Source organism: Myodes glareolus, chromosome 7, assembly GCF_982192425.1.
Source record: "Myodes glareolus chromosome 7, mMyoGla1.1, whole genome shotgun sequence".
Lineage (NCBI taxonomy): Eukaryota > Metazoa > Chordata > Mammalia > Rodentia > Cricetidae > Myodes > Myodes glareolus.
In genome coordinates, this window is record NC_142032.1 from 25,307,152 (window position 1) to 25,333,923 (window position 26,772).

Sequence of the window (26,772 nt, forward strand, 5' to 3'; positions counted from 1 at the left end):
TTTTGTCCTGTGATGTTCAACACACACCTTCACAGGCTTTGTAAATATGTACTCGTCTCATGAATTCTGGTGCTGTTCTATCTGGACTATTAAGAAATGAAATTCTTATTGCTGGCACTCAGAAACAAAATATTCTGAACACTGACACCATCTATTAAACTGCTGAACTGCCTAGGCATCGTGCTTCTGTAGGGATCTACTTAAGTGATTGTTTACAAGGCCTTTTGATAGGGCAGAATTTAAGTAGGTGGGGAGGACTGGACTGAATGCTGGGAGAAAGAAGGGTGGAGTCAGGAGATGCCATGGATCCACCACCTGAGACAGACATGCTGAAACTTTGTTGGTAGGCCATAACCTCGTGGTGCTATACAGATTAAAAGAAATGGGTTAAATTAAGATGTAGGAGTTAACCAATAAGCTAGAGCTAATGGGCCAAGCAGTGATTTAAATATGGTTTCTGTGTGATTGTTTCAAGTCTAAGCTGGCCGGGTGGCTGGGACGAACAAGTGGCTCTCTCTCCTCCCTTGAGTTTTTGAGACAGAGTTTCTCTGTGTAGCCCGGGCTGACCTTGAACTCAGAGGTCCACCCAGCTCTTATTATGTTTTTACAGTTTCAATTCTCCCACTTAATTGGCCATGCTCTCTGCAAGTACAGAACCAGCTTGGTTCCCACACTATATACATTCAAAGGGCTTGGTCCTCATCGTCACACCTTCAAAGCTCCCCTGGAAGATGTACATTTGACCAAGCCTCTACAAACCTGGCACTGGAGACTTGTCTCCTAGTGACCATCAGTAACCAGCTCTGCTCAAAGACTAGGATCTGTTGAGTGTGTTAATAAATGTCGGACATCCAGAACCTAGAATTTTAAAAACCTTCCTACAAGAAACAGTGTATGACTGACCCCAAATGTAATTAATTTTAACTATTTAAAAATTTCAACAACAGTACAATGGATTCCATTGCTTTCAAAGCCCAGTTCAGCAGCAACACCATACCATGTTTGTCTCTCAACCTGCACATCTGAAAGCCACTGACACCGTCACACCCGCAGCTGCCAGCATTGCTGTGATCGCCCCACTGCCTCAGGAGTGCCTAAGTCCTGTGTTTGGGAAACTAAGATGTGTGATTTCACATCTTACAATAAAGGGCTTTAAAAGTGATACTGTTCTCACAGAAAGGACAGAATAACTTTTCTACCCTTTGAGAAACAGTTTGCCAGTATGCAAATGTAATTCCTGATTAAACCCACAAACTTTCAGTTGTCTAGATATCTGGTCCTAGGTTATGATAAAAAAAATTAATATATTGGTGTGAATTCTTCTGTTCATTTAGTATTTCTTCAATGATAAAACTGATCCTTGCTTTTAGAAGATATGCAAATTCCAAATATAAAAACACTCAAGTACACTGGATAATCTACAAGAAATCCTGAGTTTTCCTTTTGGTCTATATAAACCACAGATATAAAAAAGAGCAGCCTTTCAAAACCCTGCGTATCTGGGCTGGTTGTTTAGTCTTCACTGTAAACAACACACAACTGCACAGGCTTTACAATTTGCTATTTATTCTCTTGTGGAATGCTAGGTTCAGGATGACAGCATGGTTGTCAAGGCTACTCAAGTGTGACAAACTTCATATCCAAGTGCTGTAGAACTTTAATTATTTTAAACAAAACCCTTGTTATTGTACAATTGAGGTCTGATGGTTTTGAGTTGATGCCTAGGTCATAGGACCAGACACAAACCTTAAAGATGTTAATACCTGTACATATATACAAATATAATCCACATGTGTGTGTATACATAGGCATGTATTAACTTATGTGGGAAATTTATAAAATTATATACATACACATACATGCATATCTGTATACAGCTATTCACCCTCACCACTGAACTGTTCTTACACTAGTTCATTAGCTCCGTGCTCAATTATTATTGCTGTCTGGTATAACTACATGATTTTAGTGCCAAAACCAGATGCATCGGGTGTAGGATGGACACTCTGTGCATATAGATACATGTATCCTTGTATGCTTGTGTATAAAGAGCAGTTCCTTCCTGTCCTCATGCTCTACTATAGTAAACAGCCTTCACCAAGAGGGCTTGGAATTTTAAGCAGTGTAAAATCTATGTCTGGAAAACTGTGTGTTCAGTTACAAAATATATATATATATTTTATATATATATATGATTGAAACCTACTGAGTACATATGTTCTTTGAATTTGGCTATATCCTAGCCATTAGATAAATTAAACAAAAACCCACCCTCTAATAGGATGTTATTATACCTTAAATATACCAGTACCTGCATTTAGAATAGTTAACTATATTTTAAAAGTGAACAAAATGATGTTAATAAAGATTTGAAAAACACTATATGCATCTGCATTAAATATACAAAGGTTGCCACAGGGCCTGGTTCAATTCATTGTTTAACATTTTCATGTTCTAGGGGTGACTAATATTAAAGTCATTCTGAAATTCTGAAAAGTATGGCTCATTAAGGCTTTTATACAAAAGAAGCCCTATTTGTAATCAATTATAAAAACAAGTACTATTTTAAAGAAAACAAATGCACACGGACACCACAGCACTGGTGATCTCCTCGTGGACAAAGTGACTGTAGAGGAGGCTGTCCCCGGCAAGAGCACCTCCTGGTAGCACATGGAAACCTGGCCGCTTCCTCCCTCTGCAGCTATTCAGCATGTAAAATTTAAACCTTTTCACATTAATATTTAAATTTAATACAGTGCAAATATTTGAGAATAACTTGTTCCCCGGTGAAACAAGAGCCAGCACTATGCTGAATATTCTTCAGATCTATTTATACATTCAGTTAAAGTTCACCATAGACTTAGGAATTGCTGAATATCAGCAGAATGGAACTCAACTAGCAGCAGTTGCATCCAGCGTGCAGCAGTTACTCAAGAGAACGCATGAAAGTCTCCAGGTTGTACTCGGAATCATACTGCTCGGCATCCCAGAGGTCACTCAGGTTTTCAAGAACTGATTTCATGCTCGCTTTCCCAGAAGTAGAGCTGTCAGCCTTTTCTGCTTTGCCATCCTAATGAAACATTTGCAGATAAAAATAAAAATGAGTTTTTGTTTATTTGAGATACAGTCCTGGCTGTCCTGAAACTTACTACATAGACCAGGCTGGCCTTGAACTCAGAGCTCCCCCTGCCTTTACCTCCTTAGTGCTGGATTAAAAGTGTGTGCCACTAATGCGTGACTTAAAATGAGGTTATTAACTTCAGAAATATCTTTATTAAAAAAAGAGAGAGCCAAATGGTGGTGTTGCACACCTTTAATCCCAGCTCTCGGGAGGCAGAGGCAGGCGGATCTCTGTGAGTTCAAAGCTAACCTATTCTACAGAGTAGGTTTCAGGAAGTCAGGGCTATGCAGAGAAATCCTGTCTCAAAATAAAATAAGAAGAGACAGAGAGAAGATGTCAAAGGCTGTAGCTCAGAAGTAGAATGGGTGCCTACTGTGCACCAGACTCTGACTTCAATCTCCAGCAATGGAAAAAGAAACCAAAGAGACTCAGGGGCTCCACACTTCAAGCTCTGTTTGTGTCAAACCACATCCAGCACAGCACAAAACTAAGCACAGTGGGCACACCTGTAATCCCAGCACTCAGGAAAATCGGGAGATCAAGGTCATCCTCAGCTACACTCTAAATTCATGGCTAGCCTGAGATACATAAGACCTTGTCTCGATGAACCAATCAATAAAATGAGAAGGGACAAAGGTGAGGGAGGAGGGACTAGGCACGGGAAGGAGGGAGGGAGGGTCTTGCTATTTGGCCCAGGCTGGCCCTAACTGGTGATCTTTCTGCCCCAGCCACCATGCTCTGCTGTGGCACATTTTTATGTTATGTTATCTAATATCTTAATAGTTTAATCCCCCACAACAGTAACGTTACTATCTATTGACAGTCTGCTCTCAATGCCTGTATTGTATTGTTTTTTGTGTGTGGTAGAATTCCACTTTATCTTAACACCAGGTATAGCTGCTCAGAAGTTAATTTGCCTAAAGTTGCCAATTAGTAGGATCTGGCCCAGAAACACACACCCAAGTTCCACAGACTACAGAGATTACAAGAGCCCTGAGAAGGAAAACACAAAGGAAAGAAACCTTGAGACAAGATATTGGTGATAATACAAAGACCGAGACTTCCAACATCTAGTGTGGAGATATTTATGTGACCCAAAGTTATCTACTGGCTCACAAAATGGCTCAGTAGCCATAGGTACTGCCACCAAGCCTGACAGTCTGTCACGTCCCCAGGAGCCAGGTGGTGGAAGGAGAGCCAACTCCAGGAAGTAGCTCTGACCAAGTGTGCTGTGTAGGTGCAACAACTGCCCCACTTACGCAGAAGTAAATGTACTTAAAAAAAAAAAGTGTTGGAGCCTGCAGAGTTGGCTCACTAGTTAAGAGGGGTAAAGCAGCCGGGCAGTGGTAGTGCACGCCTTTAATCCTAGCACTTGGGAGGCAGAGGCAGGCGGATCTCTGTGAGTTTGAGGCCCACTTGGTCTATAGAATGAGTTCCGGGACAGCTAGGACGGTTGCACAGAGAAACCCTGTCTCAAAACACAGCAACAAAAGGCGTAATACTTGTGGAGGGCTCAGGCGTCTACAATGAACACTGTGACTCCAGTTCCAGAGGATCAATGCCCTCTTAAGGCCTCCAAAAGCCCTGTGCACATATACACAAACACTATCTTTTTTAAAAAGTGAAGCGAACACATTTATTGTTCTCAGTGCTTTACCCCCTAACCTCAGAAGGCTGCAGCACAGCACCTGGCAAGCTTCAGAGTGCTTGTGCCCTCGCAGACAACCACCAGGACTGAGTAAAGCTACGTGAGCTCCTTACCTTATCCAGAGTAAACAAGTCAAGAAGCTGATCCGTCCCCATGCTCTGTAAACTAGAATTTTCTTGGCTAATAACAGTATTTGCTATGTTCATCTTGAATTTCTGCAAGCCCATTATCTTCTCTTCTAGTGTTCCTCGGGTTATCAGCCGATAGACATTAACCACACGTTTCTGAATAAGAAAAACAATTAAACTGTAATGAAAACTGATAAACACAGCCCTTTTTATTAGACTAACTGCGACTGGGATTTTATCTGGTCCCACTACCTAAAACTGTTTTCAGGAACGGAAGAACATCAGGATGACAGTGACCCAGACTTTCTCAGCCAAGCTAAGAAAGTGGTAGTGGAAATGATTCCACAGAAGAAGAAAATGACATGCCCTAAGTCACAGCACTTCGTAACATCCTAGAAAGAATTTGAATCCAGTCTTCCTAGTATCTGCCTAGCTTTTAGTGGAGTGTTGGGTGACTTACCTGCCCAATACGATGGGCCCGGTCCATGGCCTGTAGATCTCGCATAGGGTTCCAGTCGTGTTCCACAAACACCACAGTGTCAGCACCAGTCAGGTTAAGCCCTAGGCCACCAACATGAGTTGTAAGTAAAAGAACATCAATGGATGGGTCATTGTTAAACCTACAAACGTAAGTAACAAAAAAAGTAGAGTTAGTACAGTCTCACTCACTACTGTTTTAGACACCTTCTGTCTTAGTTACGGCTTCTACTGCAGTGATAAAACATGATCAAAAGCAACTTGGGGAGAAGGGTTTTATCTTATACCTCTCAGATAACAGAGCATTACCCAAGGAAATCAGGGCAAGAACTCAAGGCCACGGAGGAGTTCTGCTTACCACTCACTACTGGCTTGCTCAGCCCTCCTTTCTTACAGAAGCCAGGACTAACAGCCCACAGCAAGCTGGTCCCTCACACAGCAATGAAGAAAATGAACTACAGGCTAGCCCAGGGCCAATTTGGTAGGGGCATTTTCTCAGAGGAGGTTTCTTTTTCCAAATGACCTAGCTTATGTCTCAAGTTGATATAAACCAGTCAGCACAGCCATGGTATGGATATTAGTTTTCTACCAAGACAACAATAGCCTTTGAATATACTGTAATGGTTAAACTCATTGTCAGTGTGATAAGATTTGTAGTCCATGGCTTTGTCTGTGAGAAGAGTTTCTAGATTAGGTTAATAGAGGTGGAAGTAACTGCCCAAAACGTGGTTGGTACGTCCTACAGGGAGACTTTCTGGACAAAGGGAAAAGGGAAAACCAAGCAGATGATCTGCACTCATCCTTCTCTGCTTCTTGATTATGGAAGCAATGTGACCACAACCACCTCAAGCTCCTGCCCCGACGTCGCAACATCAACTGTGTTCTTGAACTAGTACATATTTTAATACACACACACATATGCATGAATACCAATCTGTAATAGAAAGAATTCATTCTAAAGCTTATCAGAAATTTCATAAACAGAAAGAAGGCTAAAAAGGTTGTACTTTATATCAGATACAGAGTAGGGTATAAAAATGCGTATGTTTTAACTAAGAACCCCGACTATGGACTTTAAAGTGTGGAGACAGATGAGGGGGAGCACTCTGCACCGTCAGGGCTCTAGAGGACACTCACAGGGACATCTAGTAGTCGCTAGGAAAAAGGACAATTATTACTGACATAAAAGTAGCAGCCACACTTCTGGGTAAGATGGCAAATTAGAAGCTCCTTCAGTGTGACCCACTGTGAAGAAACTGATAATAAATAATAACCTTCATTGGGTGGTGGCAACACATGCCTTTAATCCCAGCACTGGGGGATCTCTTGAGTTTAAGGCCAGTTCTGGTCTACAAAGCAAGTTCCAGGACAGGCTCCCAAGCTATAGAAAAACCCTGAGTCAAAAAACCAATAAATAAGTAAAGAAACAAAGAGACAATCATCCTCTCTTACAAAACCTTACAAAACGCAGTAACTGAAAACAAAAGGACTAAATAAGCCATGTGAGCGCTTTGCATAGGAGCATGCTGGGTGGGGCAGCCTCATACCCTGTGCTTGCGCTGAGGTGAGCAGGACCTTTGCGGGGCAGCTCCAAGGACAGCCAGCAGGACGCTGAAGCTGAGAGTCCCTGAGCCTCTGCTAGAGCAAGCGTCTTTGCATGAAATGAGGACACTCTCACATCACCTGATGAGAAAAGAACTGGCCAGATCTGAAACTGGGTAGAGACTATAGATGCAGATGCTGACGGAGGTAGTCAGGACCCTTGCCAAAAGGATAAATAAATAGCAAAGTCACGGGCACTTTCTGTACCTTGGACTCTAGAACATATGGAACATAATGGGGAAATTTCCACACTCCATGCTGAGGGCTGGGAAAAGACCAAGGAAGAGGGGGCTAACAGCAACTGGCCATTAAGCAGAACGCAACCCAAAAAGTCACTTGTTCTGAATTCTCAGACACTCAGACACACAATTCTGGCTTAAAATGGAGCCACCAACGGCACCTCCCCCCATCATCATCTGCTACAAAGAACAGGGAGAAGAGGAATTCAATAAACCCTTCTACCAAGGAAGAAAGAATGTTGACTGATACATTTCCCCACTCCCATCCCTTCTTCCATCCAGGTTTCTCCTGTATCCCAGGCTGGTCTCAAAGACTGCCTTGAACTCCTGACTCACGTTCCAAGTACAGGAATTTTAGGCATGCCTGATTTGATTCTGCTACATATTTTAAAATCTAGTTTACTTGGCCCAACAATCAAAACTTTACATAAATATCTCTAAATGTTCTTACTTTTGTTTTTGATTGCTCGGTTAGGTCTTACGTTCATACTGCATGTTTCTCCAGACATTCTCTTGTGCACCCTATTTTCCTTACAGCCTACTCCCTGTCATTCCCTCCTTATACCCACCTTGTTCCCTCTAAACTGTCTGTTTTCATGTATGAGTGTTTGGCCTGCATGCATGCCTAGTACACCAGGAAGCCAGAAGCCAGTACTGGATTCCCCCTGGAACTGGAATTGTGAGCAGTTGTAAGCCACCATGTGGGTGCCTGGAATAGAACCTGAGTCCTCTAAAAGAGCAGGAAGGGCTCTTAACCACTTGACTACTCCCTCCTCCTTCTACTTCTTTACTAATCTATTATGCTCCGTAGAGCCTAACATTTCAAACCCCCTCCTATCTACCTTTCCCTGATTTTCCCCCGCTGATCAACACTAACTCCTATGACAAGGTAGCCTACTTCCCTTTCAAATGTTAGCAACCAAACATCACTGTACTACTGTTGTTTGCTATGCCTCAACAGTTTCTGAAGTTAAAAACGATAATTGTTTTTAAATGACTAGCAAGTAGACATGGCTGCTTCTGCAGCTAACGCTCTCAGTACCACGTAAGCCAGTCCAAGCGCAACATTGCAATACTTGAGCAGAAAGAACACATGGGTGGGGGGGACCAACCAATGAAAAAAACCGTAGATGTGCAAGTCCTAACAAAAGAAAATCAAGAATCATGAAAAAATTCAAGATACCAACGAGAACGAATCAGATGAAATCCAGGACTTAGCTAGGTGGTGGTGGCGGCTCACACCTTTAGTCCCAGCACTTGGGAGGCAGAGGCAGGAGAATCTCTGTGAGATGAAGGCCAACCTGGTCTACAGAGCAAATTCTAGGACAGGATCCAAAGCTACATAGAGAAACAGAATATACAATGAACACAAACTAAATACCAAGAAATCAAACAACCCAATCAATAAATGGGCTAATGAAACGAACACACAATTCTTAAAGACACAACAGAATGGGTTATTAAATATATGGAACAAAACAAGACAGATATGTAACATCACTAGCTGTCAAGGAAATCAAAATTAAAACTACATGGATTCTCAGAACAGTCATTAAGACAAATAACAAGAGGCTGGGGTGATGGCTCAGTGGGTAAAGCACATACACAAGAGCAGAGTTCAGATCCCTAGAGCCTACATAAATGCCACATGGACATGCAGAATGCCTTTAATTCCAGCCTTGGAAGGTTGAGATGGGAGTCCCTGGAGTAATTTGGCTACCAAGACTAGTTTTACTGATGAGCTCTGGGTTTGACAAGACCCTGTCTAAAATACAACAGAAGAGCATTTGAGGTTTGGGATTGAATCCCAAATAGGAATCTGGTTTGTCAGAATCGTGACTCCTACAATGTATTTTAGGCAGAGTTGGTAGAACACACATGTTGTTTGGAGCAGAGAACACAATAGCTAGGACAGGAATCTCAGCAGAGCTACCTGTCTGCTTATTCCACACTAGGCCCTAAAAACCGGGAGAAAAAACTCGTTCTCTCACATCTTCAACTCTGCTCTCCAGGGGCTTCCTGGCGTGATCACCTGTGTCGTCACAGTACTTCCGTGGTTCCGTATCCACAGGAGATTTATTTGGACTGGATTACCCAGTAACACACACGCAGGTATTATCCAATGAAAACATTTCTTGAAGCAAACACCTACACAAGTAATTACAAATACACTAATCTTGTCTTATATTAACAGCTGGGGAGCTACTTACTGGGAAACAATGGAATGCCTCTGTCCAGGAGGTATGCTGCCATCTAGTCTCAAATACGTGACAGAGGGTAGGTGAGGCTTCAGCAGGTCGTGCTCTACTATGTCAAGCATGCTTTTTAGCTGACAGAAGATCAGTATTCTGTGCTGGGCCACCACAGACTCTGTGCCACTGTCTGAAGTGCTGCCGTTTCCCAAACCACAATCCAATAGCAACTGAGGGAAGAAAACATTTCACGCTATTTGGAAGCAGACAACAAATACCTGCTACCACAACTACTTTCTCCCGCAACTGTCTCTATGGGAAGACAAGGTTAAACTCATTTGTCACCTATTTGCCCATTGGAAACCAAGCACTCAGCCTGTTTCCCCTTATGGACTCCGATAACCACTAGACCTTTAGTAAATGTTAATTAAGGCAGTGACAACGATGTCTCAAACAAAAGCTATAAAGTAACTTCTTTAAATGAAAAGACAAATAATATAAAAAGGGATCCTGCATGGTAACATATGCCTTTAATCTCAGTCTCAGAGAGGTAGGCAGGTCTGTGAGTTTGAGGTCAGCCTGGTCGACAACAGTACATTCCAGACCAGCCAAGGACTACATAAAGCCAGTTAAAAAGACACACTGTAGGATTCCATGTACACGAAATAGTTAAAGAGGCCATCCTAGGAAAAGGTGAAGGATTGCAAAGGGAAGATGGGGACTGCTGGGTAGGCAGTGGTTTTGGGTTATAGAGAACTTGGGTGCTGGATGGTAGTGACTGCTGTCTAACACTGTAATGTCAGAATTGCTCAGTTAAAATGACACATGATGTTTTTTAAAGCTGTATAAAAAAAACTAGCTATGCTTGAATTTTACTGTACTCTATTTAACTATATGTGAAAAAAAATATTACAAAATGCCAGGCAGTGGAGGCAGAGGCAGGCAGATCTCTTGTGAGTTCCGGGGGGGTTTAAAAGGAAAAAAAATAGTAAGCCAAATTTAAAAATATAGTAAATGGTAAATATATGAATAATCTTTGGGAACAGCAAATTTTCGTACTATCATAACTTAGGAGCATATTATTTTATTATTAGAAGACATACCTGTTTCAAAGCTGAGAGCTTAGGGGCGTGCTGAATGTCATGGAGTGAAGAACTCTGAACTGCCAGTTTTTCAGTAGTGCTCTTGAATTCTGGGTGCTGAGGGGTTAAGACCAATGCTGGATGGTTGCACAGTTTACGTAAATATTGTAATGCCTTTAAAAGATGGAAAAAAAAAACCAACCTACGTAACTCCATCTTTTTCATACAACAGTTGTTTGTATTTTTCTATCCTCTCTTTGCTATTCCATTTGTCTAGAAAATGCCCAGTCAGTGTTCAAGAGCCAGTTCAGAGCTGGGCAAGTCGATTCAGCCCACAAACCATTTTGCCACACCACATGCAGGAGGACCAGACTTCAGATCCCCAGAATCCACATTAAAACACAAATAAGTAAACAATTTTAAACTTTTTTTTTTTAAAGTCCAGTGAGCATAGTAGTTCAGTGTACAGGAGAATACAGGGATTTCCTAGTCAGATGAGCCTACAGCAAACTTTGAGACTCAGGAAGAGATTCTCAGAAAGTAGGAAGCAATCTAGAAAGATATTCAGCTGGGTGGTGGTAGTGGCACCCGCTCTGAATCCCAACACTTGGGAGGCAGAGGCAGGTGAATTTTATGTATATAGTGTTTTGTTTGCATGTATGCCCATATACCAGAAAAGGGCACCAGATCTCATTATAGATGGTTGTGAGCTATCATGTGGTTGCTGGGGATTAAACTCAGTTAAGAGCCAGTACTCTTAACCTCTGAACCATCTCTTCAGTTCCCATTCTTTAATTTTTAAAAGTACTTTATAGCCTCTACCTGGAATACATGACCCGTAGCTTTAAGCTTTGGTTTCTCAGTTTCTTCTGAAAGTGCAGCTGAAGACACAGTCTCATCCACATCACACTTGGCACGAGACTTAGCAAAATCTTCATAAAGCTGAACCTGTGAAATTATGCCCAGGGAAACAGTATACATTTTAAAAAGTATTCAGATATATAAATGAAAGCAAATTATGACATCTATATCTCATTATTAGTATTAGAGATCATCCACTCCCTCTGTTTAAGTTTTTTTAAAATTAAATTTACAGAACATTTTTGTAAAAGATTAATATGCTAAGTTTAGCTGCAAAGTATTAAATACACACACTCTCTAAATTTTTCCAACATTTAGGAAAATATATTAGCAATAAAAGGAAATCAGGCCAGGCGGTGGTAGTGCACGCCTTTAATTCCAGCACTTGGGAGGCAGAGGCAGAGGGATCTTTGTGAGTTCGAGGCCAACCTGGTCTTAACCACACCTAACTCTAATAGTGTGGTTATGCAAGTTACTTCCTTTTTCTGAGTTTTGCTGTATTTGCAAAAACGAGGCCTATGTTTATACTGCTGCTGTATAAAGGATGTGTAAGGATGTGTAAGGATGTGTAAGGATGACACAGCACCATTCATAGACAGGCTCTGGTCATAATAAAGATTCACTTATATGGCACCCTCTCTATCCCGTTTTGCTTCTCATAGTTTCAGTTACCAATGGTCTAAAAATACTAATTATAAATTACAAAAATAAACAATTTATATCATGAAATCATGTGCTGCTCTGTGTGATAAAATCCTATGCCATTCCATTCTGTCAGGAATATAAATCACCCTTTTGTGTGCACAACCATGTTCCATATGGCACCTGCTCCTCAGTCATGTGGTCCCAATTCCTACAGGATCAACTGACATGCTCTGTGATATCTGTGTTCAAGGAAGCCTTCTTCACTCAACAACAGCCCCAAAGTACAAGAGCAGTGAAGGTAGAAGTTTGGCTATGCCAAAGAGAAGTCTTTAGCTTTAAGTGAAATATTTTAATGAGAAAGAGGTGGTGGGTTTATGTGGTGATTTGGGGCCAGATTCCAGAAGATTATTTCCTCACACTTGGAGGGGAGAAGAGCACTGGTCTCTATTTTAATCTACAGAATTCAGATCACTATCCTTAGAGAAAATATACTTTTCCTTTGGAGGGAAATCCTCTAGTCTCCACTAGAGTGAGATGTGGTTCACGTTTATACTCTACTGTTGTAGAATATTAAAGTGTGTTATATTTGTTTATGCTCTACAACAATTATTTAACAATGTAAAGATGTGTTTAACTCTATGAAGCTGTGATTCTTTGCCTGTCTAAAACAGCTGATGGTCTAATAAACAGATAAACGGCCAACAGCGGGGCAGGAAAAAAGATAGGTGGGGCTGGCAGGCAGAGAGAATAAATAGGAGAAATCTGGGAGAAGAGGAAGGAGCAAGGAGAAGACACACGGGCCATCCACCCAGCCAGCCATGGAGTAAGAGTGGAAGATATACAGAAGTAAGGAAAGGTAAAAGCTCACAGGCAAAAGGTAGACAGGATAATTTAAGATAGAAAAGCTGGCTAAAAAGAAGCCTTCATAAGTAAAAATAAGCCTCTGCATGTGTGATTTTTTGGGTGCTGGGGCCCCGTAAGTGTCAAAAAGAGACAATAAGTAAAGAGTAATAAAACAACCAACAACACTCTACTATTAGCAGCAAGATTTAAGGAAATCTAGCTAAAAAGTCATTAAATAAACTGGGAAGAGTTTAATTTTCTATAAGGCATCTGATAAAACTTAAGGCTGTTCTGTAAATAATATTCTATCAACAACAACAATGAGCAGATTCCTAACCTGGAGAGGGCTAAGAGTACAGTAATAGTCTTGAATAATTTTAGGTGGAAGATCCTGCAAGACATCTTCTTTCATTCTTCTCAAAAGGAATGGCAGGACTTGGCGGTGCAGTGCATCCATTGCAAGAACACCTGTCAATGGTGAGAACACAGTTTTAAGTGATCAGGGTAAATCATACAACCATGAGGACTTACTATAACTCCTTCTTACCTGCTTCTTGTTCTCGACTGGAGCTTCGTGCATCCCTACTCGCTAATATAGGTTTACCATATCGAGCAGCAAACTGGCGTTCAGTACCCAAAAATCCAGGCATAAGGAAATCAAACAGTGACCACAACTCCAAAACGTTGTTCTGAATATAAAAAAGAAATACCAATTATCTTTTCTTCAGTTGTGAAAATACCATTTCCCATTACACCTGGATCATAATGTGCCTCCCAACTTTTTTCCTCTCCAAAAGCCTCCTCATCCACTCCAGGCTCTGGTTCAGCAGGGACAGCTGCTCTCTAACAAGGACAACCTTCTGATCCATAAAGCTCTGAAGAGCAGAAACCTATCTGGCAGCTTCAAAGCCTAAACTATTAGAGTAGGAAAAAGGGAAAAAGTAGTGGCCTTTCAATTGGACAAAACCCCAAACCTTCTGATGTCTCAGTCAAGTACAAGTAGCAACCCGAAAACAAAAAAAACAAACAAAATCCCTAAAAGCCAGTGGGCATAGTGGTGCACACCTTTAATCCCAGCTGGATCTCTGTGAGTTCAAGGTTAGTCTGGCTTATAGAGTGAGTTTCAGGACAGCCAGGCTACACAGAGAAACCCTGTCTTGAAAAACCAATTAATAATAATAAAACCTAAAAGTATTCCCCCTTCCCCCTTTTTTATAACTTGTAAATGCAGCTTTATTTCATTCACATGTTCTCATCTATTGCACTGCTGTGTGTGTTTTTTTAAAAATATTTATTTATTTATTATGTATACAATATTCTGTCTGTGTGTCTGCCTCCAGGCCAGAAGAGGGCATCAGATCTCATTTCAGATGGTTGTGAGCCACCATGTGGTTGCTGGGAATTGAACTCAAGACCTTTGGAAGACCAGGCAATGCTCTTAACCGCTGAGCCATCTCTCCAGCCCCACTGCTGTGTGTTTTAACAACACTATTCAGGAATGAAAATCTTCACATTCAGCATTACCAGCTACAAAATCAAGTGGTGTCAGACATAATCAGCATATGTTAATTTAGTGACATAAATAATCCCAGGTATTTATCTTTGCTTCATTCTTCAATATTCTTTTGTTTCTGGACTGTGACCTCACAGGCTCCTTTGTAGCTCTCTGTACAAAGCATGTTTCACGATGGACACCCATCTGAAAGTCGTCCCAGCCACAAGAAGCCAGTTCTTTCTAGTCCAACTGGCGTTTTCAATTTCTTCTTTTATTATCAAGTTAAGATTCAAAGTTGCTTCTTTCTGAAAACTGCAAGCCTGCTACTTCTCCTAGGTTTGGCTCTTTGGCTGATTTCTATTCTAAGTGCTAGATTATAGGGTTCAGTGGTATCATCCTTAGGAATTTGGAAAACAGGGCTGCTTTTGATTCTCTGCCACCCCAAATGTATGAACTCAATTTCCAGTACCTTGACAATCAGAACTTTGCTTTCTCTTGAAGTTCTGAAAGCTCATAGTCCATTAATATCAGTCCATCTGTCCCCTAGCAGCAGCTGAACCTCACAACAAGGCCTCCCTGTCACGCGGCCACCAGAAGCTGTGCTAGCAGAGCAACCGCCCCTCCTCCCTTTAATGTGCTTTACAACACATACAAAACCAACTTTGGGCTACGGATTTACTCCAGAGGTTACACCTGCCTGAAATCTTTGAGGCCCCGGGTTTGATCCCCAACACAACAAAATGATGCCACCAAAACCCCAAACCCCTAGAAAGCTTAGGAAAAACTGTAAATGAACAAGCCACAGTTTAACCCTCTGCACAGTGGCTCTCAACCTTCTGAATGCTGCAGCCCTTTAATCAGTTCATGTTGTGGTGACCCCTAATGATAAAATTATTTCATTGCTACTTCATAACTGCAATTTTGCCACTGTTATAAATTATAATGTAAATATCTGATAAATAGGATATCTCATATGCAACCCTCAAAGGGGTTGAGACCTAGACCTATAAGTTGAAAACCACTACCTTAGAATAAGCAGTCACTGCTAAAAATAAATTCAAAATAAGAATTGTAAGCCAAGTGTGGTGGCACAACCCTTTGATCCCAGCACTCCTGAGGCAGAAGCAGAGAGATCTCTGAGTTTGAAGTCAGCCTGGTCTACATAGCGAATTCCAGGACAGCCAGGGCTATGTAGAGAAACCCCAATGCAAAAAGACAGTTTTTAGAGCTAAAGAATATCCTTCAACCAACTGGAGAATGAGCAAGGTGCAAGGTGATCTTCCTATTAGAGATGATCATCCAGGTAAGATATGAACAACTGCTGAATTTTCACACCTCTACTGTGGGGTGATTCATTTCTCAGTTGGTTCTAGATTTTCAGTGCTAAACTGGATTGCTGAGTAATAGTACTATATTAGAATCAAATCTGTTACATACATCAAACGTTATTTACATAGCCTAAAATTAGAGTTTAAGTATTTACATAGCCTAAAATTAGAGTTTAAGCATAATCTTTAATAAAACTTGGCCAGTTTAAGAGGTAAGCAGATCTTTGATTTCAAGCTCACCTTGATCTACAAGTTCTGGGCTAGTCACAGCTCTATCATGGCAGGGGAACAAGACACACTGTGAGGTAACTCAGTGGTAGAGCAGACCTGCTGCTCTGAAAGACCCAGACTCAGTTTACAGCACCTGCAGGCTAGCTTACAACAGTATCACAGAATGTGACATCCTCTTCTGGTCTCTGTGGGCTCCTTATGCAGAGAGTACACACCCAAAACACTCACACACAAGATTTAAAATTATAAATGTAAAATATCTTTAAAAGATTCATTATGAAAGGCCAAGTGTGGTCATGCACACTTATAATCCCAGTATTTAGGAAGCAGAGGCAGGAGGATTATAATGAATTTTTTGAGACCAGCTTGGTCTTTCTCGTGGGCTGCAGACTGGTCAAGGATTACATAGTGAGATCCTGCCTTAAAAACAAGACAAAACCAAAACCAACTCAAATTAAACCATACTTGCCCAGTTTAGATACAGCCTATGCCAAAAGAACCTTTATAAACACAATTTAACCCTTGGAAAATTCTTTATTATCTTTATAAACTAAAAGACTTCTTGATCTACTGCTAAATGCCAGAGCACCTGGAAAATTTGTTTTCTGTTGTTGTTGTTTTTTGAGACAGGGTTTCTCTGTACCTTTGGAGTCTGCTCTGAGCTAGCTCTTATAGACCAGGTTGGCCTCAAACTCACAGAGATCCACTTGCTTCTGCCTCCTGAATGCTGGGATTAAAGGCACGTGCCACCACTGCCTGGTTTGTTTTTGTTTTCAATAGTTACCTGGATTGGTGTTCCGGAAAGAATAATCCTATAGTTAGCAGTCAGCTGTTTTACTGCTTTCGACAATTTGGTTTTTCCATTTTTTATGACATGGCCTTCATCAAGAATACAGTAGTTAAATTTAATATTTCTAAGAAAAAATAAATAAAAACTGTTATCTTTTCTTGTATATCAGGCATTATAGGAGCAATTTAGAAGCAGAATATTAAATTCACAATTTCAATATCAAATTTTTATTTTTGAAATAGAAATGTTTCACAGAAATAGAGGATACATACAAAAATATCTACAATTCTGATGTTGACTAGATGCATGAATTTTATAAGGTGTACTTACACACATAGCCACAATTCAAAGCAAAACAGTATATTCCAACAACTTGGGAATCTCTTTTGTGCTTTCTCCCAACTAAGTTTTTAATTTAAATTAGCATGCATTTATTGTACAAAGTGATGGCTAGGCTGACATGTTCATATATGGACACCAAGTGTGTTGTTGATATCCAGCACCCATGATCCTATCTTATCCTCCCTCCCTCTCACCTACCAATACTAAACTTTTCTAAAGAATATTTGAATTCTTACCTAAAAAAGTCTATGTCATTTCTCACAACATCATATGAAGCTACTATCAGATTATGCCTTTTTACTTGATGCTGCAACCTTTAAGAAAGATTAGAAAAAAGAATTATTAATTTCTTAATACAATTTTATTTCATTTGTTTGGTTTTGTTTTGTTTTTTAAGACAGGGTCTTTCTGTGTAGCTCTGGCTGTCCTGGAACTTACTCTGTAGACCAGGCTGGCCTCTAACTCACGTATCTGCCTCCCTCTGCCTCCAGGGTGCTGGAATTAAAGGTTAAAGGCTAAAAGTGTGCACCACCAGCACTATCTTAATACAATTTTAATAGTGTAACTACAGCTACTATTATAAAGTGCTTCTCTGCCCAGTGAGCATTTATGTTTACTCTGTAGTTAACACACCACATTCTTTATAATGCAGACCTGCCACCTGACTTAGAAAAAAGAAAAGCACCTAACTCAAAACATGGCCAACACTTTGTCAGTATCTTCTTTTGGGACACATTCCTTTACCACTCAGGCTAAGTCAAGCTTATCAACCATATGTCCCCATAATGAACAAAGAGATGGAGCAACAGAACCAGGTTGAACTATTTACAAGATCTTATCCTCTGAACATGATTCGTAGCCAGTCTATCATGTTCAGTACTGAGCTAGGAGAATGTGGGCTTAAGGCTGCCCAGGGCCATTTACCCACCAACTGTACAATGAAGTTAAGAAAGTATCAATTTTGGATGGAAAGATGGCTCAGAGGTTAAGAGCACTGACTACTCTTCCAGAGGTCCTGAGTTCAATTCCCAACAACCACATGGTGGCTCACAGCCATCTATAATGAGATCTGGTGCCCTCTTCTGGCATGCAGACATACATGGAAGGAATGTTGTATACATAATAAATAAATCTTAAAAAAAAAAAAGAAAGAAAATATCAATTCAACAAATTCTGTTTGGGAAGGAAGAACAAGACAGAGTACTCTAGTTGTTTCTAAAGCAATAATCCAGGCTTGAAATTCCAGGGAGTGAACTGATATTCCCTGTTTACTAAAGCAATTGAATTCCTATCATTCACAAATTCATGAATACAAGAAGACACTACAGAGATTGCTCGAGTACAAACATCTGAACTGCTTATGTTCAAATCCTCACTCTGTCCACTGAGCAAACTTAAATGATCTTGGACCCAGAACCTATACTTTACGATTCATTATCCCAAACAAGTACACCTTAGAGCAGTGGTTCTCAACCTTTAATACAGCTCCCCATGCTGTGGTGACCTCCAACCATAAAATTATTTTGTTGATACTTCATAACTGTAATTTTGCTGTTATGAATTATGAATATAATATCAGATATGTGACCCCTTAAGGGGCAGCAACCCTCAGGTTGAAAACCAGTGCCTTAGAGGGTGATTGTGAGTACACAATTGTTGAAATAACAATGGTACATCTACAACAGTCACTGTGGACCAAAAGTAAAAAAATATTAAGTAGGAGAAAAGGAAACAGAGAAATATGCAGAGAACGCAAAAAAGAGCAAGAGCAGAATGGACATGATTGTTCCTCGTTTCTCCTGGGAAGACTCAGAACCACACTGGGTGGGACAGGGGCACAAGTACTTCATTCCGGTGGGCTTCACTGGTGTCTTTGTAAAATACCGCCTTCATTAAGCTGGGTTTCTATGGCTATAATCACAGCTAACTACAGTTCACTTCTGACAAATATGCAACTTGTTTCATACAGCTCTTACCTTATCCTTTCAGTAGGAGGGCCAGTATAATGCAATGGATTGAGATATTCTCTGGAGCAAAATTTACCTACTTCATCTACCCAATGCCCTGTTAATGTGGGCGGGCAAACCACCAAGGAAGGAAGTGGCATACATTCTGCCAATTTCGATCTTGCATATTCCTGGGCCCTTTACAAAAGAAAACAGTAATTAAGCAATTTGCTAACATTCATTAGAATTTAGAATCTTTATTTTGAAATAATTCTTTAAATTACCTCTGACAATGATCTCCAGCTAGAATACAGATGGACTGTAATGTTTTTCCTAAGCCCATGTCATCACACAGAATTCCATGAAGCTTATATTTATTAAGAAAGGCTAACCAGTTCACACCATCCTAGAAGGTTAGGTAGAAAAAAATTATAAATGTAAAAAGACCATAAGAATTTTTTCTTGTAAAACATATTTGCATGGACCTATATTTTTTTCTATGAGCAAAAAAGAAATCAATATAGGACCTTCAAAATTAAGACTTTAATAAATCAGATAGAAAAAGTGTTTCACACTTACAAGACGAAGAGTAAACTTACCTGCTGATACTTTCTCAGTTCAGCATTGATTGGTACTGGAATCTTGTAATTTTCTAACTTCTTCCCATCTAATAATTGCTCTAAAAAGTGTCGCTCTTTTGCTTTCAGCTGGATTAATTCTTCTGACATGTTTGGAGGGTCTGGAATGCCTGCCTGAAATGATTTTTAAAATTAGGCTAGCGATGTGCTAAGTAGCTCATTTCTTGAGAGCTTTACTAACATGAAAAAGCCCTGGTTCAACCACGGCAGTGTGTGAAACTATACTGTATAATCCTAACACTGAAGGCTGGAGGCAGAATTCAAGTTCATGCTCAGCTACGCAGAGTCTGAGGGCAGTCTTGAGCTACACGAGATCTGTCTCAAACAGAAATATTGACTAATACTTGTTCTGTGGGTAGGTGTGAGGGGGACACACAGACGAATTAGGTCTTACTATGTTTTCCAAAGGCCTTGATCACACTAGATATTCCATGCCATTTACTTAATTTCTCATCCTAAAATGTTATCAAAATAACTTCAGTTTTACCAAGACAAACATACACACAGAGAAAAGCAATTAAAAATAATATAAAGATTTGAGGATAAATAAATCTAAAGATTTTAAAAGATGTTAAAAGTGCTTAAATTAGACAAAGACAACATATTTGATATTTTAAAGAACACAATTAGGACTTTATTTTGCAACAAGTGTTAATAAAGAAACAAAGATATTTAATCGAATTTACATTCCATGCTTTTGAAAACCATCAGTTTCATAGTGGTCTGATGTCCTCAGGTATTGAATCTCAAAATACGGTATATAAAAGTCCCAACGAATACCTAAAACCTCTCGACCATTTCATAGCAAAGAAGGAATTGGGCTCCTTTTTTTATTTTGTTAACATCTGTACAGTTTAGCAACAAAACTGCTTGAGACTGGGAAAGGGTTTAAGCAGGAGCACCAAATGGTCTAGTGTCATTTGTAACTCCACAGCAAGGTTCATTGGGGAAGGTCTTTGCTAGGCTGGTGAAAATGGAAGAGCTATTAAATCTCATCCTTGAGCAATAAACAAAAGGCAACAATATACAAAGCTCTTCCTTTTCAAAATAAAAAAAATATGGGCAGGGGTGGGAAGGGGAAAAGAAACACTTAGAGACTGTTAACTGTATGCTAAACTAGCCCTATTTTTCCCCTTAAAAATTTAAACACATCAGTATTCTTTCACATACCGTGATGTTCATAGACATAGGCTGAAGTATCCAAACTTATGTTTTAATATTGATTTGACAGATGGTGTGCACACATGCAATGCATGTGCTCTGTATACACTCATGCATGAAGGCCAAAGGAAGAAAACAGATGTCCAGCTCTATCACTCTCCAGCACTATCCCTTCAAACAGTCTCTCTCTTACTGAACCTAGAGCCAGGCGGGGAACCAGCAGTGTCAGGAGTGATAGGCATGTGTGGCCACATCATCTCAGGTTCTCAAGACTTATACAGGAAGCACTCTTACCCGCTGAGTAATCTCCTCAGCCCATCATACTCTCGATATAAATATTTATGAGCTGGTGGTGTAGCTAACTGTTGGAACACTTGCCTACCATGGATAAGACTCTACATTCAATTTCTAGTACCATAAAAAATTTTTAATATAAAATATTTATAATTAACAACTCTGGATCATCACATAATTGTTATTCTTTTAAAACAAATTTTACTCATGGAGATATAAGATACACATTAACACAGCAGGGTTGTTTTGTGTTTACATGTTTGTTTGGGGGAAGGGATACATTATGGTCCTTTAAACTGAGTGAGGTATTATAATAGGATGGACCTGAATTCAATCCTCTGACCTTCAGAGGCACATGCACCCCCAGCCAAAATAAATGTTTAAAAATAGCTATTGTTATTATGTTATAGAACACACTATATTTGTGAACAAAATTTCTTCAACTTACCTCAAGTGGCATCAGTCTAATTAGTGTTGCAAAGCATTGAGTAGCCATGAATCTCACACTGTCTGTCTGATCACTCATTCTTCCCAATACAGGAACAACTAAAAGGACAATATACGGAACAATACCAACATCCAATTGTTCCATAACACCTGAGTAAGCTGTTAAGGAAATTTCAAGATAGTTCCCAGGTAATGTCTTCACATATTAGTATACCAAGATTGTAACTTCAGCATTTAAAAAAAAAAGTCATTTTCACACGTGTATATAATATATCCTGACCATTTTGTTTCTTATGGCTTTCTGAAACAGGGTATCCTGTAAGCCTAAAATGGCTTTGAACTCTTAATCCTCTTGTCTCTACCTCTTGATTGCTGGGATTACAGATGTACACCATCCTGCCAGACTCAAGATTATGACTTCTGTTAGCAATTATAACCATATTTACAGGCTGGTGCTCTTTTTTTTTTTAAAGATTTATTTATTTATTATGTATACAACATTCCTTCCATGTATGCTTACATGCCAGAAGAGGGCATCAGATCTCATTATAGATGGCTGTGAGCCACCATGTGGTTGCTGGGAATTGAACTCAGGACCTCTGGAAGAGTAGTCAGTGCTCTTAACCTCTGAGCCATCTCTCCAGCCCAGGCTGGTGCTCTTTTAAAAACATTATTTAACTACTGTAATTAAAAATATGAAATTGCTCCAGAAACAGATGCAAGCAGATACAAAGATCCACAACTAATCACTGGGCTGAGCTCCAGGCATAGACAGGGACAAGTGATAATATGAACAAACAGGTCAAGACCATGATGGGAAACCCACAGAATCAGCTGACCTGATTGACAACTGACTCCTGACTGACAATGGGAGAACCTGCATGGGACCGAACTAGGCTTGTGAATACAAGAAGACCTCTTGTTTGTTGTAGGCTGCTCAGCCCTGAAATAAGCACACAGAAACTGTATTATTAATTAAATCACTGCTTGGCCCATACCTTCTTGTTGGCTAACTTTTTTTTTTTTTTTTTTGGTTTTTCGAGACAAGAGTTTCTCTGCAGCTTTGGAGCCTGTCCTGGAGCTAGCTCTTGCAGACCAGGTTGGCCTCAAACTCCACAGAGATCTGCCTGCCTCTGCCTCCCAAGTGCTGGGATTAAAGGCGTGTGCCACCACCGCCCAGCCTGTTGGCTAACTCTTACATCTTAACTTGACCCACTTCTATTAATCTGCGGATCACCATGTGGTTGTGGCTTACCGGCAAGGTTCAGTGCCTGACTCTGCTCTCTTTGCTCCCAGCATTCAGTTTAGTTTTCCCTGCGTACCTCTAGTCTGCTCTGTACAGGCCCAAGACAGTTTCTTTATTAATCAATGTATTCACAGCATACAGAGGGGAGTCCTGCATCACCATGTGACAATGGTGTGGCTTGTGCCACTGGCAGTAAGACTAGGATATAACTTTAATGCATGAACTGACTTTGTAGAGCCCATTTTCTATGGAGAGACACCATGCTTAGTCTAGGTACCAGGGGTGGGGGACGGAAGGGGTAGTGGGGAGGTATGGGGGAGCAGAGAGACACAACACACAATTTCCTTGGTCCTGCCTCAATGAGGGGATGGAACAGTCCTGGCTCACTTGTGGGGGGGTGTCTTAATCTCTCTGACGAGCAGATAGGAGGAAGGGTGAGCAAGAAGAGGAGAGGAGAACTGGGATTGGTATGTTTAAAAAAAAAAAGAGGGAGTATTTGGTTGCACCCATAACCATCATCATGCCATTATTGCACAAGCATCTTGGCAAGACTGATGGCAATCCAAAATTCTGCTTGCTGGATGATGTCTACTGCACTCATGAATTCACAAAATTCCTGGCTGACCTCAAACTGGTAGCTATCCTATCCCAACCTCCTCAATTTTTAGGCATGCACAACCACTCCTGGCTTAATCACTGACATTATCAACAAACTTTACCTTCTTAAAAAATGACTTCTGGGTCAGCCAGGCAGTGGTGGTGCACATCTTTAATCCCAGCACTCAGGAGGCAGAGGCAGGAGGATCTCTATGAGTTTGAGGCCAGCCTGGTCTACAGCGCAAACAACAGGTACTCTTAACCACTGAGCAATCTCGCAAGCATGTGTGTGTGTGTGTGTATACATAAAATTATGGTTTTGTCTGAAGGTAAATGGAGAACTAAATATGTCCCTAGGATAACCATTCAGAATAACAGAATCACACTAAAAGTAGGGAGTAAAATTCAGCACCACACTAAGATTAATTCAGATTCCTCCAGTAGCATAAGAACCATGGCCTGCATAGACTGCACCTAATCATGTGGCTGTGAAAATTCTGAACCAGGTTTCTACTGATTTGGCCTTATCCACCTTTCTTGCTTTGACACATGGGGTTGACAGATTCTGAATCAAACAATGGCTGCCGTGTCCTTAAAAAAGCTTGCAGTACTTATCTAGATTTAGTATATTTCAATATAAAGCAAAAGTTTACATGATCTCAAAAGAAACCAGCTTAATTATCTTACAATTTTAATCATATTCCCCTGAAAAAAATGAACATAGTTTGGAAACATACATTTAAGGTAAATATAACCGACCTAGTATTTATTACTATTGAAACATAAGACAAATAGATCAGTTACTAGTTTAAAATTATATAAAGTCGCTATGCTTATTAAAAAGCTATCCATCTGAAGCAATTTTTAAGTGTTTTATATGAAATTTTAATAATAAAACATAATCATAATAAATCATAATAAAATGTAAAATATTTCAAAACAAAATGTAGAAAGTTGTCATTTGTAATAAATGAAATTTGTGTGTATTTTAAAATGAGTGAACCTTTGAGTTAATCTTCAATAAAATGAATAAAATTTTTCAAGTTCGGCAAAAAAAAAAGGATACAGGCAAGCGCTTCAATTGCACCTTCTTGTTTGACATTGTCATCAATTGCTCCCAGCCACGGAAGTACCTTCTCTAAAAAAATATTCATTGTTTCCATGGTAGCTATTTTGCTCATGACACCTATGCAGCGAGCTGCCATGTGCCTCACTGCAGTGCTGGGGTACTGAAGGCACATATACAGATGAGGCAAATGCTGGACCAGCTAAAACAAAAACAAAAACAAAGCAGCCATTACAATACTTATTAGGGAATAATTACAGAGCTCGGTGTTCCTGATTTTGTTCTAGGTGCCAGTATTATGATCGCAACAGCATCTCATATTAAATGTCCAGTGACATAATAGAACATTATGAAAGCCAAGCAACTGTTCAACAGTGAGGCCAGTCTCACATTTCAGTTGAGTACAGAGTGGATAAAAATGGAGTTCTTTCTTTATTAATATAAGAAGATGGGAAGAGCTTTCTTCGAGATGGGGACTTGCTGTTGTCCAGGCTGGCCTCAAACTTCTGTATACGGCAATTCTTCTAGCGAATGTCCCAATAAACTGGGAAATAGACATGGCCAGTAGGGCTTATCAGAAATTTGTAGTAAGTAAAAGGACATACTTTTATTCCTAACTGCTATCACCCAGATTCACTTTTATAAAAACTTATTTTAATGTTACAGTTCTAGAGAAGTAAAGCTAAAACTGTTACAATACAATAAATTGCAAAGACCCTCCCCAATGCAGATATATGGGAAGATTTTTTTAAACCAAGTAATTTTCTACTTTCCTCTTCCCTCTGCAAACTCTTCTGGTAGAAGCATAATAGTAAAAACCAAGCCAAAGCCAAAGCCTCACGCCAGTGTCCTCTGGCCACTGACCAGCTCTATCTTAGAACATGGTCACCTGCTTACCCTGAAAAGGCGTCCCTCTGCCTGAGCTCTCCTTTGAGTGGAGCTCTACCTATTATTGGTCTCAGCCTACAATTTTCTTTCTCTTGCTCCTTCACCTTTCCTTTAGAACCCTTTCCACAACGCTTGAGTTTCCAAATTGAGTTTTCATCACTCCTGTACCAATAAGGAAGAATCTAGTTATAGTGTATTTTTTTTAAAATTCCATTAATGCAAAAGGACTAATTTGTAAGCCACCATGTGGTTGCTGGGAATTGAACTCAGGACCTTTGGAAGAGCAGCCAATGCTTTTAACTGCTGAGCCATCTCTCCAACCCCTAATTTGTATTTTTCAAAGGAGAAAATTGTATTTTTCAAGTATTAAGTTATTTAACAAGACCATTTGCTTTATCTGAAGAAGCATCATACACATTAATTACCAAGGAATGAAGTGCAGAATCCATCGAAGCTGCTGCTATTTCAAAAACTTGCAGGGAATTCACCAGTTCCTGCGCAGGACCATCACCTCTTTCCAGGAGGGACTTTCCATCTGTTCAAATTAAAGTTATATCACTTTTAAAATAATTTTCAAAATCTAGAGACCACAAAAAAATATTAGTACCCTCTGAGCTAGTGTGTATACAAGTGTCAACAGAGCTTTCTGTATGAGAAGTGAGATGACGCTAAGTGCTCAAATACTGCATTTACAGCAACCAAACAGATTCAAAATAATAATCCACTTCCAAATCTATTTTTAAATATATAAAAGGGGGAAAGCATACAAAATAACATGAAAGTCAGAAGTCTTCCATTTTAAAACTTACCTACTGGTCTAAGATAAATAGAGATAAACAGATTTCTTTTAAAAGGATATATAAAATATACTGAAAAACCAGAACTGATTAAAATGAACACATACCGAAATTATTTAGGTCAATCATAGCCTTCAATGGGCCAACCATAGCATCCCAAAGATGTGGCAACTTCACCGCCATTTCAGCACCAAAATGCTTCACTATCGTTGTTAACGCAAACTCAGCTCCTCTCCGCTGTACCAGGAAAGGCTTCTGACCCTACAACCCAATGTTAGTTCAAAGAAGAATTTTAGAAAAAAGCATTATGCGTTAAAATTTTAATCAAAAGGATTTCAAAGTCCCCATCTAAAAACTGAGAGTACCACTGTATCCTTTAAAAATGGAGCGATTACTGGATGTTACTTAGGACCATTACAACCATCTTCCAATAATTGGCTCCACACAGGCCTAAAACTCATGACTGGATTTTTTTGATATTGTTGTTGTTGTTGTTTAAAGTAGGAATAAAATAAGAAATAAAAGGATACATGACTTCTAGAGACAGTCATCAGTGGCATTTTTTTAGTGTTCCTTGCCCCAAAGAAACAGCAGTCTCAGAGATGAAACCATCTATTTTCCTTCTCCCACCCTACCCCAAACAGGGTTTGTGTGGCCCCTGGTTGTCC

General features: G+C 39.9%; 1 protein-coding gene across 1 annotated transcript in view; it reads right to left on the reverse strand.

Annotated features, from left to right (window-relative positions):
- Positions 1–1,549: 1,549 nt before the first annotated feature.
- Positions 1,550–26,772, reverse strand: part of Btaf1 (B-TFIID TATA-box binding protein associated factor 1) — an 87,411-nt gene continuing 62,188 nt past the window's right edge. The window contains exons 22-38 of the mRNA XM_048438917.3: positions 26,212–26,365; positions 25,733–25,842; positions 24,420–24,621; positions 21,512–21,660; positions 19,570–19,722; positions 19,255–19,376; positions 19,001–19,168; positions 17,261–17,338; positions 16,677–16,806; positions 13,386–13,527; positions 13,176–13,306; positions 11,312–11,437; positions 10,511–10,663; positions 9,426–9,637; positions 5,358–5,517; positions 4,883–5,053; positions 1,550–3,070 (exon numbers count right to left, since the gene is read on the reverse strand). Of these exons, the coding sequence (XP_048294874.2) occupies positions 2,927–3,070; positions 4,883–5,053; positions 5,358–5,517; positions 9,426–9,637; positions 10,511–10,663; positions 11,312–11,437; positions 13,176–13,306; positions 13,386–13,527; positions 16,677–16,806; positions 17,261–17,338; positions 19,001–19,168; positions 19,255–19,376; positions 19,570–19,722; positions 21,512–21,660; positions 24,420–24,621; positions 25,733–25,842; positions 26,212–26,365 (2,505 nt within the window). The 3' untranslated portion in view covers positions 1,550–2,926. The remainder of the gene's footprint in view (positions 3,071–4,882; positions 5,054–5,357; positions 5,518–9,425; positions 9,638–10,510; positions 10,664–11,311; positions 11,438–13,175; positions 13,307–13,385; positions 13,528–16,676; positions 16,807–17,260; positions 17,339–19,000; positions 19,169–19,254; positions 19,377–19,569; positions 19,723–21,511; positions 21,661–24,419; positions 24,622–25,732; positions 25,843–26,211; positions 26,366–26,772) is intronic.